General features: G+C 42.1%; 1 protein-coding gene across 3 annotated transcripts in view; it reads right to left on the bottom strand.

The window, feature by feature from the left end:
* Positions 1–13,688, bottom strand: part of QRICH1 (glutamine rich 1) — a 48,548-nt gene that overhangs the window by 6,152 nt on the left and 28,708 nt on the right. For all 3 annotated transcript variants that reach the window (XM_045778768.2, XM_045778769.2, XM_045778766.2), the window contains 4 exons: positions 10,816–11,853; positions 5,277–5,454; positions 4,479–4,633; positions 2,470–2,584 (listed from right to left, as the gene is read on the bottom strand). In XM_045778768.2, coding sequence (XP_045634724.1) covers positions 2,470–2,584; positions 4,479–4,633; positions 5,277–5,454; positions 10,816–11,853 — 1,486 coding nt within the window. The remainder of the gene's footprint in view (positions 1–2,469; positions 2,585–4,478; positions 4,634–5,276; positions 5,455–10,815; positions 11,854–13,688) is intronic.

Below are 13,688 nucleotides of genomic sequence, written 5' to 3'. Positions count from 1 at the left end.
CCCTCCTAATGCCCTTAACACTCTCCATTCCCCTATGCTTTGTTCTTTAAGACACTTAATCATAAACTGGTTACTTACACATTGTCTCCTCCTGTTAGACTACAAGCTCCATTCTGTTCACTACAATATTTTATTATCTATACCTGGAATACTGCCTGGCACAGAGCAGGCACTCAAAAAGTATTTAACCAATAATTTTTTCTTAAAGGTTAAGCACGTAACTCTGTGGTGATGAATGTTAACTAAACTAGATAATTATACAAGATATACACATATCAAATCATTATGTTGTATACCTAAAACAGTATGTTATATGTCAATTATATCTCAATTTAAAAAAAAAAAGTTATTTTAATTCCAGTTAGTTTGATGGGGGGAAAAAAGTTTAAGCAGCATACATTCTAATAAATGGCAAAGCCAGGATTAAAACTCGGATATTTGTGTGTGGATTTAAGTTTTCAACTCATCTGGGTAAAAACCAAGGAGCACAACTGCTGGATCATAAGGTAAGAAAATGTTTACTTTTTAAAGAAAATGTCAAACTGTCTTATAAAGGGATTATACTACTTTGGATTCCCACCAGCAAAGAATGAGCGTTCTTGTACTCCCTATCCAGCATTTGGGGCTGCCATTATTTGTGATTTTAGCCATTCTGATAGGTATATAGTGGTATCTTGTTTTAGTTTGCCATTTCTTGATGACATCTAATGATAAACATCTTTTCATATACTTATCTGCCACTTGTATATCTTCTTTGGTGGGGAATCTGTTCGGATCTTTTGCCCATTTTTTGGATCAGGTTTTGCTGTTGTTGTTGTTGAGTGTTAAGAGTTCTTTGTATATTCTGGATACCAACCCTTTATCAGGTATGTGTTTTGCAAAAGATTTTTTTTCCAGTTTGTGGTTTGTCTTTTCATTCTCCTAAAACTGTCTTTCATAGGTCATGAGTTTCTAATTTTAATGAAGTCCAACTTATCAATTATTTTCTTTCATGGATTGTGCTTTTGTTGTTATATCCAAAAAGTTACTACCAAACCCAAGGTCACCTAGATTTTCTCCTATGTTATCTTCTAGAAGTTTTATAGTTTCGCTTTTTACATTTAGGTCTATGACCCATTTTGAGCTGATTCTGTGAATGGCATAAGGTCTGCATTCAGATTCATTTTTTTGTATGTGGGTGTCCCGTTGTTCCAGCACCATTTGTTGACAAGACTATTCTTTCTCCACTGAACTGCCTTTGCTCCTTTGTCAAAGATGAGCTGGTTCTATTTGTGTGACTCTACTTCTGGGCTCTCTATTCTATTCCAGTGATTTGTCTATACTTTCACCAGAAACCTGCACGCAATGTTGACAGCAGCTTTATTCATAATTGCCAAAACTTGGAAGTAACGAAGATGTCCTTCAATAGGTGAATGGATAAACAAATTGTGCAGTACATCCATACAATGGATTATTATTCAGCAATAAAAAGAAATGAGCTATCAAGTCACGAAAAGACACACAGGAACATTAAATGCATATTGCTAAGTGAAAGAAACCAATCTGAGAGCAACATACTGAATTATTCCAACTATATGATATTCTGGAAAAGGCAATACTATGGAACAGTGAAAAGATCAGTGATTGCCAGGGATGTGGGGGGGAGGGGGATAAACAGGTGGAACACAGAGGATTTTAGAGCCCTGAAACTTATGTATCATATTGTAATTATAGATACATGTCATTATACATTTTTCCAAACCCAGAGAATGTAGAACAGGAAGAGTGAACCCTAAAGTGAACTAAAGCTATAGACTTTAGTTACTAATATCAATATTGGCTCATCAATTATAACAAATACACCACATCAATACAAGATACTAAATAATAGAAGAAACAGTGTGTGAGGGAGTATATGGGAATTCTCTGTATGTCCTGCTCATTTTTTTCTGTAAACCTAAACTTGCTCTAAAAAGATAAAAGTTTATTAAAAACAAAACACAAACACCTCAGACATTCTATTGTAAAACTGTTCTTTCCAACACATGCTGTTCAGGTGGTTATGTGGGTAAAACAAAAATTATGTTCGATATATGGAGAATATATATATATATATCCAAACACATGGAAAAAAACTCCTATATATAACATAAGTAACCTACAGATGAAACAGTTCATAATTCTTAATGCAATGATTCTAATTTTAATCAATACATTTTAATTAAACCAAACCAAACCAAAAAAAAAAAAAAAAAAAAGTACCCAAACTCCCTGCATGCCCCCGTGTCCTTGCCACACTGGGACCAGCCAGGTTCTCTGTCAAGTGTGCAGTGTCCCTTCCATATCAGGCCAAGCAGCACAGAAGTTGATGCTGGTACCTAGGATTTATAGCACCCTCACCCACACGCTGTATCATAGCCAGGCACACAAGCAGCTGACCTTTTTTAACACCAAGTGGGAAAGACATCCAAGGACTAGGAAGACTCTTACCAAGTGGAGTGACTCGGGGCTGAACATCTTTCAGAACTTCATGTAACCACTCCGTGAATCGAACATAATAAAGATCGGAGAAAATGTCATCAACCCTTCCATTTTCAAAAAGATACTAAAAGAAGAACAATAAAATTTGTTGGTAATCTCCTGAATAAAACTTTCAGGGGAAATAAACATTGTGCTACTAGTATCATCACCTCTCCCTACCCATCACTGCCTCCTTAACAAACCAACACAACAGGTCAAAAATGTCCAGCATATGACACTTCTATAGTACACTTCAGATCATGTGAAATGACTCTCACAACACTCTGGAGAGTTGGGTCAATGGGACAGATTTTGTGACTGCTACTTCATCCAGGCAAGGCAATGTCTTGTGGTAGCAAAAAACATAATGCAGACTCTGGGGCCAGACTCTTATTAGTTGTAATGTAAGTTAAGTACCTCATGCGAGTATTTTAACTTTTGGGGCTCAGGTTTTTTTGTCAGTGGAAATGACTGTGCCTGCCTTCCAGGACTAGGGAGAGCATGGAATGAAACAGAACATGTAAAGCATTCACTCAGTGCCCTGGGTGACTGGGAAGAAAGAGAAATAAACTGGGATGCAGACTTTTCTTAGGCCCAGGCAACAGGGTGAGTCCCAACCAGCAAGTGCTCTTCCATCATGCTGTGGGCTTTTCCACAAGAGCATTCACACACACTAAGACATCCACCCCTGTGCTCCTAAACTGCCAGTCCTAAATCAAGTTTCCCTGTTATACTACACCTTAGATGTCCTGAAAGCCTACCTACACTCCTATATTCTATAGATTCTCAAATAATATTTTGTGTTAATGCAGGGAACAATGAGAAAATGAGCTGAATGTTAGCACCAGAATTTGTTTTGGATAAATTATTTTTATGTAAACCATGTTTACTTTAATAAAAAGTAAAGTATAATATAAATGTTTTGTGATTTTTTAAAAAAGGCTCTAGGATACTATAACAAATATTTTAACAAAAGTTTCTCTAAATGATGAGATTATGGCTGATGTCTATTTTATTCTTTTAAAGTGAACATATTAGTTCTTCTGTAATTTTTAAAAATGTACATTAAATGGGGTGCCGGGGTGGCTCAGTCGTTAAGCGTCTGCCTTTGGCTCAGGTCATGATCCCAGTGTTCTGGGATCGAGCCCCGCATTGGGCTCCCTGCTCTCCCACTCCCCCTGCTTGTGTTTCCTCTCTCGCTGCCTCTCTCTCTGTCAAATAAATAAATACAATCTTGAACAAAAAACCAAACAAACCAAAACAAAGACTTTAAAAAAAGTACATTAAAAAAACTCATTATATAGTTGATTTCACTCATATTGTGGAATTTAAGAAACAAAACAGGATCATAGGGGAAGGGAGGGAAAAACAAAGTAAGATGAAATCAGGGAGGGACCACAAGAGACTCTTAACTCTAGGGAACAAACTGAGGGTTGCTGGAGGGAGGTGGGTGGGAGGATGGGGTAATTGGGAGAAGGGCATTAAGGAGGGCACGTGATATAATGATCACTGGGTGTTATATGCAACTGATGAACCACTGAATTCTATCCCTGAAACTAATACACTCTATGTTAATTAACTGAATGTATTTATTTATTTATTTATTTATTTATTTTTTTATTTTTTAAAGATTTTTTATTTATTTATTCGACAGAGATAGAGACAGCCAGCGAGAGAGGGAACACAAGCAGGGGGAGTGGGAGAGGAAGAAGCAGGCTCATAGCAGAAGAGCCTGATGTGGGGCTCGATCCCAGATCGCCGGGATCACGCCCTGAGCCGAAGGCAGACGCTTAACCGCTGTGCCACCCAGGCGCCCCAATTAACTGAATTTAAATAAAATTTTAAAATAAAAATTCATCATATAGTTGAAAGAGAACTTCTTTATAACCACTTGCTTATCATTTTACTAATTCGAGTAACCAGCAAATATCCAATGGGAACACAGCTCAAACATGTTCCTCTGAAGTTCTGTTTCCTACCTTTTGAATACACAGGAAAATATAGTAGAGCACATCTGGATCATAAGGTTCACCTTCTCCATTTCGAGCTTCCCGTGTCATTAGACAGAGCCCATAATTCAACTCAGCCACAGCAGAAGAGATGAGATCTTCCTGGAATCGCAATAGCTGGCGCCCTGAAACACAAGCCAAAGGTGACCCCGAAAGGTGAACGGGGGTACTGGCAACAGTAATCTCTTAACTGGCTGCTCATATCCCTGGAAGTAGGACTCAAGGAAGATACTCATCATCAGGGAGCTAGGATGGAAATGGTCACCTGTATCTAAGATCAGAACTGGCCTACTAAGACAATAATCCTACATGCCCTATTTACACTAAGGGTTTCCTTCCCACAATCCCCTCCACCTCACATACCTTCAAAATTATTATTAGGGCCAAGAAATGAGCAAAAAACCCACAAAATCCACACTCTGTAAGGTGAGGAAGAATATGAACATAATGTTAAGGAAGAAGGGCCTTGAAGACAGTCACTGGTTCCTATCCCCTTCCAGAACTCACTCTGCCCAGATCTGCTAGGTTGACTTCAGAAATTCGTGTGTATGAAAATGCCTGGTCTTGGGCAAACACCATAAATCCTGCTCATTTGCAGCAGGTCAGGTCTGCTTGTTGCTTGTCCTGAATTCGGCATACTTTCAGATGGTGATCCCTTACCCCCAGAGCCAAGGGACACCACTTTCCTACCATTCCATCCTCTTGCTGTTTCAGTACCACTACATTTTAGACAGAGTCCACCCCTCTCTCTCCCTCACAAACACTCACTCCCAATGGGTGCCAGTCTGTTCTGAGCATCCTTCTCTAGCTCAGCATTCTTGGTCTGGGCCCAGTTTTTCCATACTTCAAGCCCTTCTTCTGGCTTCAGAGAGTTTGGAAGCAGAAGTTCTGGGGAAGGCTGTGGCTGTGACTGTGGTTCAACTTCGGCAACCTGGACAGTCTGAGCCTGTAAGAGAGAAACCATCAAAATGTGTCAATATTGTTTTGCACGAGGCCCCTCCACAAAACTGCTAGAAAAATGTTAGCTGTGGTTCTTTTAATTAAAAAAAAAAAATTTCTTCCACTTGATTTCCTACTTTCAAAGACCCCTGGAGGTCTACTCTTTACTCCAGGGACAGTTAGGGCTACTGCAGTGCTTCTCAGCCCTGGCTAGACTTTTGAATCCCTGAATTAGAAATACTAGTATCTGGGCTCTACCCCAGAATCTCTTCTTAAAGAGATTACAGTCTTTCAAAAACCTTCACACATAAAAAGGCAATTCTAAAGTTTAGTCACTGCTCAGAACTACTGGCCCAAAGCACTGCTTGTCAAACTATAAAGTGCAAAAAAAATCACTTAAGAATTTTATTAAAGTGCAGATTCTGATTTGAAAGGTCTCAGGTGGGACCTGAGATTCTGCATTTCCAACAAGTTCCCAAGTAAGGGAGCTGGTCTCTGCAGACCACATTTTGAATACCAAATGTCCAGAGTAGTGACCATGAAACTGGGGTGCATTTTAAAAACATCTGGGCTGCTTTCAGAAAATATCCATGCCTGGGCCTTATCCCTACAGATTATGATTTAATTGGTCTAAGATGGAGACCTGCCATCAGTATTTTTAAAAGCTCCCAGGTGATTCTTATGTCCAGCAATGGTTGAAACTCATCGTTTAAGAAAAAGACAAGTACAACAAACAAAAGTTGTGCTCTCTCTCCTGCCATTGGAAGATGAGACGATAAGACCTGAAGATGTATATGGCTTCTCTAGCTATATATAAGGTTGTTCCCCCCACCCCCAAATTCCTTCTCAGTAATACTGCTCTATTTCCTAAGGGCATCTTCTGAAGACAGGAGGCACTGCTCCAGCTTCCTGCCTCTAAAGGAAGAGTCATCTTGTCCTCAATGGTCTAATAGCCAAGCTGTGCACACAAAGGGGCAGGAAATGTCCATGAGCATCAATCACAATCCCCATATTGGGCGGGATAGACACCAACAAAGATACCAGGCAGAGGTTCTTGGGTCTCACAGACCTGTCTATATTCTGAACAAGTTCCTTTGAGCAATTCTCCATGCCAGGGCTTACCCAAAGAGCTAAGGAATGTCAAATCATTCAAACTGAAGGCAAAATAATTTATGACACATAAATCTGCTTCTCAATTAATAAAAGTAAAAACTCGTCTCTTAGCTTTCATAAGCTAATTAAACAAGGAAATAAAGCAATACCAGTGTGAGGCTCTTAAATGTTTGTCAACCCAGGAGCTCCAATCTAGATACACTTCCCAGTTCAAGTACCAATCTCCTTGGTGAGTCTTACCCCCTTTTCCAGTTTCCATGTTTGTGGAAGTGATTGCTAACTATGCACCTCCAAAGCTAGCCCTGCCCTTAATATACCCAGGGAGTAACGTTATGTCTCCAACCAAACATCTTACAACCACCTCAGACTACCATCTATTGAGAGAACTCATCACTTTCCCCATCCAGAACTGTTCTCCTCAGAGTTCCCTCCCTACCTTGTTCAATGGCAATACCATCTACCAAAGCTGGAAATCTAGAAGTCTGACTAGATTAAGTAGGTGGGAGCCAGGGCATCTGGGGCAGTACTTTGCTTCTGGTGTTTAGCCAAGCCCCCTTCACTGTGTGCCTTCACCCGCTATTGTAGCATTCCCAAGCATCTTGACAACAAAATTCTTTTACACGTCCAAATGTCTATCAGTGGGTAGGGGTGATAATGATCCCAACCAGGATGGAAACTACTGATGTAAGTAGGGCCTTGTACACTGTGGTATACAGTCTTCCTTCCTCTTTATAATGGAGCCCTTGGAAAGTTTTAGGCTGGGAAGTGACACAATCTTACATTAAAAAAAAAAATTCTTTCTGATTTATGGAGAATGGATTGAGGAGCAAATGTGCTGGTGGCCTGGACTAGGATGGCAATGGAGAAGATTTAAGAAATGCTAAGAAGTGTGGTAGCAGAACCAAAGTGGCTTGTTGCCGAGTTGGCTGTGAAGGGAAAGCAGACTTAAGGATGATTCCTGGGTTTCTGGTTTGAACAAATGGGAGGATGATGGTACCACTTTCTGAGAATGGAAGTTTTGTTTTTGTTCTTTAAAAAAAAAAAAACCAAAACAGGTCATCTATCTATCTATCTATCTATCTATCTATCTATCTATCTATCTTTAAATAAACTCTACCCCCAAAATGGGGGTAGAACTCATGACCCCAAGATCAAGAGTCACATGCTCTACCAAATGAGCCAGCCAGATGCCCTGAGAGGAGAGGTTTTCAATGGTGGTAGAGGTGATGCTAATGAAGGGCTGAGGTATCTTCAATAAATCTAAGTAAATGAAAAAATAGGCTGCTGGATGCATGAGAAAGGTTCAAAGGGAAAGGCATGGTCTAGAGACACAGGTCTTTACCTGTGTCTCAATGCAGCACAGGGTAAAAGACATGGGCTCCAGAGCCAGCCTGTCCAGGGCCGAAACCCAACTGTGCTACTTACTAATCGTGGCTTTGGTCTTGTTGTTTAATCTGTACCTCAGTTTCTTCATCTGTAAAATGGAGATAGTAGTGCATACCTCATAAAGTTGGTATGAGAACTGAATGAGTTAACCTGCGTAACACTGAAATAGTGCCTGGAGGATAATGTCAGTGACTATCATCTTCAGTGGCACCAGCCATCTGGAGGGTGCTGAAAACTATGGCCAAAGACAGAAATTCTTTAGGGAGAAAAGAAGGCTAGTACCAAGTTCTGAGGAACATTAACATGTATGGTTCAGATATAAGCACCAGCAAACTCTTCTAGGAAGGAAAAAGAACCAGTGGGGGTAGGAGGAAAACCATGCCAGAGCAGAATTCCAAGAAGGCAGGTATGGTCTGTTGTGTCATATGTTACCGTGAGATAAAAACAGATATGCCTACTGGATCTGGCCACAGGGAGGTCACTGCTGACCTTGACAAGAACAGACTCCGTCATAAATTGAAGAGAAAATTGGTTAGTAGGCAGAATCAACTTGGACAGATGATGCTTGAGAACTCTGGAAATAAAGCAGAGTAGAGAAATGGGGCAACAGATGGAAGTGGATGTGAGCTCAAAGGAGGGAGGTTTCACCATAAATCTGGTTTTAAAGGCAGATGATAAGAGAACTTTCATAAAGGGTATGCCAGGTGAAGAGCACAACACTTTGTCATCAGCTCCCCTTACGGTTCAACTCACATCACAGAACAATTATCTTCCCCATGGATTGTGAGTACACCAAGGGCAGAGACTATTCATATCTGTTCCTCAGCACCTTGACACTAAACCTAATAAGTAGGGCAGAAGGATGTTTGTGGTATAAATGGACAAACTCATCTTTCCTACATGATAGGTAGTCACAATTTCTCCTTTTCTGGTAATACCTGACATTCATTCCCATTAAGACTTTCCCAAAGGAGACATTGCCTCTGAAGAACATGGGCCTACTAAAATGAACTCCCCAAAAGATCTTCTCTTGCTTAAGGGCCCAGAAGTAGAAATTACAGAGACCAATGAGCATCAAAAGAGGCCTGACCTGCAACTTGGACCATTAGGCCCAGGAAAGCTGAGGAGAGCCCTGATGTCCTCCCCATCCCTGTGAGCAAAAGCTGAGCTACATCACAATTCTCCAGGCTGGTCTCTCCTACATGCAATTAATTCTACACATCTGTACTTGATTCTTATTATCACAACTCTTAGGATTCTGGAAAACTTTCCTACCACAAATCAGCTCAAGCTCAACTCTTCACTTTGGGAAGATACATCCTTTGCTCCCTGTATTAACTCCTCTCCCACAGTCCCCCTCTCATGTTGCACCAGGCCATGTCCCTTCTGTCCATCCCTGGCTCTGTAATGATGCTGCTCCATTCTTGCCAGTTGAAGCTATAGAGATCAAATGCCACTTTTTCCACAAAGACACTTCTGCTGACTTTTTAACCTAGAACAGTCTCTGAATACCCAGTTTGTTTTTGTGTGTGTGGAATATATAACGTCACACTTGATTATGCTGCCTTATAAGGAATTCAGAAAATAGAAATCATACATTCTTACTCCAAAACTGGACTATAAGATACCTGAAGCAAGGATTCTGTCTTGTTCTACTTCTAGGCCTGACAGCTAGATATTTAATAGGTCCTTAACAAAGTCACCTACAATAATATACCGTTCTCTATGAAACCACTTGGTTAGCCTTTGCTTACGGCCTGAGTTTCTGAGTATGGTCCCTGGTCTAACAGTGCTCTGTTTATACCAGCTCCCTTGCATGCATTCCCAGGAGAACCTGCCCTCTGAGGCATACTGCGTTCAGCAGTCCCATGAGACCAGAGGCCCTAAGGTTTGCTAACAGTCTTAAGGAATAAATTTATCCACACTTCTGTGGTATCCTTAAAAAGATTTAACAATTAGGGAAGCCTAGGTGGCTCAGTTAAGCCTCTGACTCTTGATTTCGGCTCAGGTCATGATCTCAGGGTCATGAGATCAAGCCCCGAGTCGGGCTCCACACTAAGCACAGAGTCTGCTTAAGATTCTCTCCCTCTCCCTCCACCCCTGCTCACACTAACACTCTCTTGAAAAAAGGAAAAAGAAAGAAAGAAAAAGCATTTAACATTTAGAAAAAAGAGCCAATTTTAAAGTTAGAGTTTCAAAAGAGTTCTATTTTCTGTAAGTCTAAGATAATTTCAAAATAAAAAGTTAAAACATTTTTTTCAATATAGCGTCCATAACAGATTAACCAAGGCTTGATTATTTTTAAGGAACATAAAAACACCTGCAGTGGTGGCTTATTTGACACTCCCAAAGGTGATGACTTTTAACAGGCCCACCAGGAATTATTTTATATCTTCTAATTCACCTACACTGTGTCCACAAATGGTAACTAAAATGGAATAATTTCACAGTCTCTCCGCTGTGATGAGATTATAGCCTGTGTACTAAACAACAAGGATTCCACCAGATCCATTCGTGATGCAGAAAGTAGCTTATTAAACTGAGATAATATTTGGGATGTCCCATTAGTCCTTCCCTAGAACTTTATTCTTCTTAAAAAGAGATTACAAAAGAAGCATCCAAGGCATCTACCCCCAAAGCAGTTACTGATCATTTCATCTACCTCCAGGTACCAGGACAGAACTCCTACCTGCTCCATAGTTTTCACCTGCTGCTATTCCCCCCTCTTCAACCTCAACTAAAATATTAAATATTATACTACTGAAAGACCAACATCCCTGCAGTAAACAAGCCAGAGGTTGCCAGGAAAGTTCTCTGTTGCACACGGCCCTGGGGAAGCAGGCTGCACTGCAAATAAGCCTTCACTTACTGAACAAGTAACCTGGAGCTGCTGCTGCTGCGGCGGCGGCGGCGGCGGCGGTGTCTGTTCCTGGGGGGTTTGTTGTTGTGGCTGCTGCTGGGGGTCCCATATATGGACAGTCTGAGCTGTGTTCTGGTAGGTGCCTGCCACAGCTTGCACAGCCACTGGAATGTGGATGTTGCCATTCATGAACTGTGCTGGAAAGAGAGAGTTTGCAAGGGTCTGCACTACCTCTTCATGGGAGTTTTTCACTACAGACGTGGTGCCCACCATCTTCTCCTTGTCATCCTCCAACTTTACAGCTGCCAGGGCTGTGGGTGAGCCACTGACGTGAACTGCATTGTAGGCTTCCTGGGGAATGGCAATGTGGGTAATGCTCTGCTGCTGAGGATCCCCACGGGGCTGGGCAGAGTAAACAGGGATGGTCCAGGTTTCTCCTGTAGGGCTAGTAATGGTCCCAGTGGCACTGTACAGGTGGGCACTGTCTACCGTCAGTAAGTCTGGCCTCAAAGACACGTAACTCTGCTGCTGGCCCTGTGGAATGGCCAGCACAGTAGCCACCGGCTGCCCTGAGATGGCATAGGACACAGTGATGGGCATGTCCACTTTGCGCTTCTTCACTGGCTGGAGGACACTGGCTGTGCCAACCCGTCGTTCCCCTTCCCGGGGCGAGCCCTGCTGAGACGGTGGTGGGGAAAGGGCACCCACGGTCTGGATTTGGATCTGCTGACCCCCGGCAAGAGACTGGCCAGCCACTAGCTGAGCCTGGATCTGCTGATGCGGGATGTGCTCCTCTGGAATCTCCGCAGCCTGGATCTGCTGGGCTGCCTGCACGTGCTGCACCTGGATCTGGGCCGCCTGCAGCTGCGAAGGGCTGGGGCTCTGCAGAGACGGGGTCTGGATGGAAGGGGCTGCCGACTGCGGTGCTTGGCCTTGGATCTGCACCTGGACCTGGATGGGCTGCTCAGCAGGCTGGTGAACAGTGAGCTGCGGGGAGAGCTGCTGAGCCGAGACCTGCTGCGGAGACTGCTGTACCTGCACCTGTACCTGCAGTGACAAGATTCAGCAGTGAGTGAATCAGGCAACATTAAGAATCCAGCCACAAAAGGAAGAGATCTCAGGCAGGGGCCTTCAGTAATGTGAGGAGGGGCTGCCAACCCAAGGCTTCTGAGGCCACAAACCCCAAAACCAAATGCAAAACTCTCCAGCATCACACAGCACTCAGAGCAACAATTATCTATGAGAGCAAGCAAGACCATCAAATGGGATCTATGAAGAAAATATCAGGGACACTTGGGTGGCTCAGTCGTTAAGCGGCTGCCTTCAGATTGGGTCATGATCCCAGGGTCCTGGGATCAAGTCCCAGCACCAGGCTTCCTGCTCAGCAAGAAGCCTGCTTCTCCCTCTCCCACTCCCCCTGCTTGTGCTCTCTCCTCTCTCTGTCAAATAAATAAAAATCTTAAAAAAGAAAATATCAGAACTTCTACTTATTTTTAATTCTTGTTTTAAGGTGTGACCCCTTTGTTTTTGCATACTGGTATAGTAGTACAAGTATGTAATTTATAAAAATATATTTTGGTGTATGTTTAAAAACTAGTTTATCTGGGGCGCCTGGGTAGCGCAGTCGTTGGGCGTCTGCCTTCGGCTCAGGGCGTGATCCCGGCGTTCTGGGATCGAGTCCCACATCGGGCTCCTCTGCTGGGAGCCTGCTTCTTCCTCTCCCACTCCCCCTGCTTGTGTTCCCTCTCTCGCTGGCTGTCTCTCTGTCACATAAATAAATAAAATCTTAAAAAACAAAACAAAACAAAAACAAAAAACAAAAACAAAAACAAACTAGCTTATCCATGGGTTGAGTGATAAAAAGTGTGGGGACCAATGTTCTAAACAATCAGTAAGATAAGTACATTTCACAGGCATGCAGTTCTCAACCCAGGATCAAAACTACTCCCACCACAGACCAGTGAAAAACACAGGCAAGATGAAACTCTTGAAATCCTTTTTGGAGGGCTCTTCCAACATTGCTACCAAAATGCAGGCACTAAAGAGTGCTTAATTAAGATACCTTTGTTTTAATAAAGAAGCCATTAAAAAACTCCACAAGATTCCTGATAATTTAATCTAAGGAAGGCTACTGTATCCTGAATCACACATTTCTGAATGATAATGCACCTCATTTCTTACTGCTGTTACCTCAGCATACAAAGCAGCATGAAAGGATGTCACGTATAGTTTGTAATTTGAAAAAAAGATTTTTCCTTCAGACACACGTATCTAAACTCTAAACACTGGTCTAGGAAGGTAAAAAGAAGGCAGATAAGAGATTGTATCTTTTTCTTTTTTAAAAGGTTTTATTTATTTATTTGAGAGGGAGAGCGCGAGTGAGTGTGCATGCACAAGGGAGGAGGAGGAAAGGAAGAAGCAGACTCCCCACTGAGCAGGGAGCCTTATGCATGGATGACGTAAGCTGAAGACAGACGCTTAACTGACTGAGCCACCCAGGCGCCCTGAGATTATATCTATCTAGTAACAGTAGATGTATCACATAAATAACCAAGCATGGTGCTGGGACAACTGGTTATCCATATAAAAACAATGAAGTTGGACCTCTTCTTCATATCATACACAAAAAAAGGAGGGAGGATCTGAACAGACATTTCTCCAAAGACATGCACATGTCCAATAAGCACATGAAAAATTGTTCAACATTTAGCTATCACAGAAATGCAAAACAGAACCACATTAAGATGCCACTTGAAAGCCAATAAGATGGCTATAATAAAAAGATAATGTAACAAGTGTTGACAGGGATGTGAAGAAACTGGAATCTTCATATACTGCTGGTGGGAGTGTAGCCGCTTTGGATAAAGTCTAGCAGTTCATCA

This window comes from Ursus americanus, chromosome 14, assembly GCF_024610735.1.
Source record: "Ursus americanus isolate L20-20 chromosome 14, mUrsAme1.1.p, whole genome shotgun sequence".
NCBI lineage: Eukaryota > Metazoa > Chordata > Mammalia > Carnivora > Ursidae > Ursus > Ursus americanus.
This window is presented reverse-complemented; position numbering and strand designations above follow the sequence as displayed.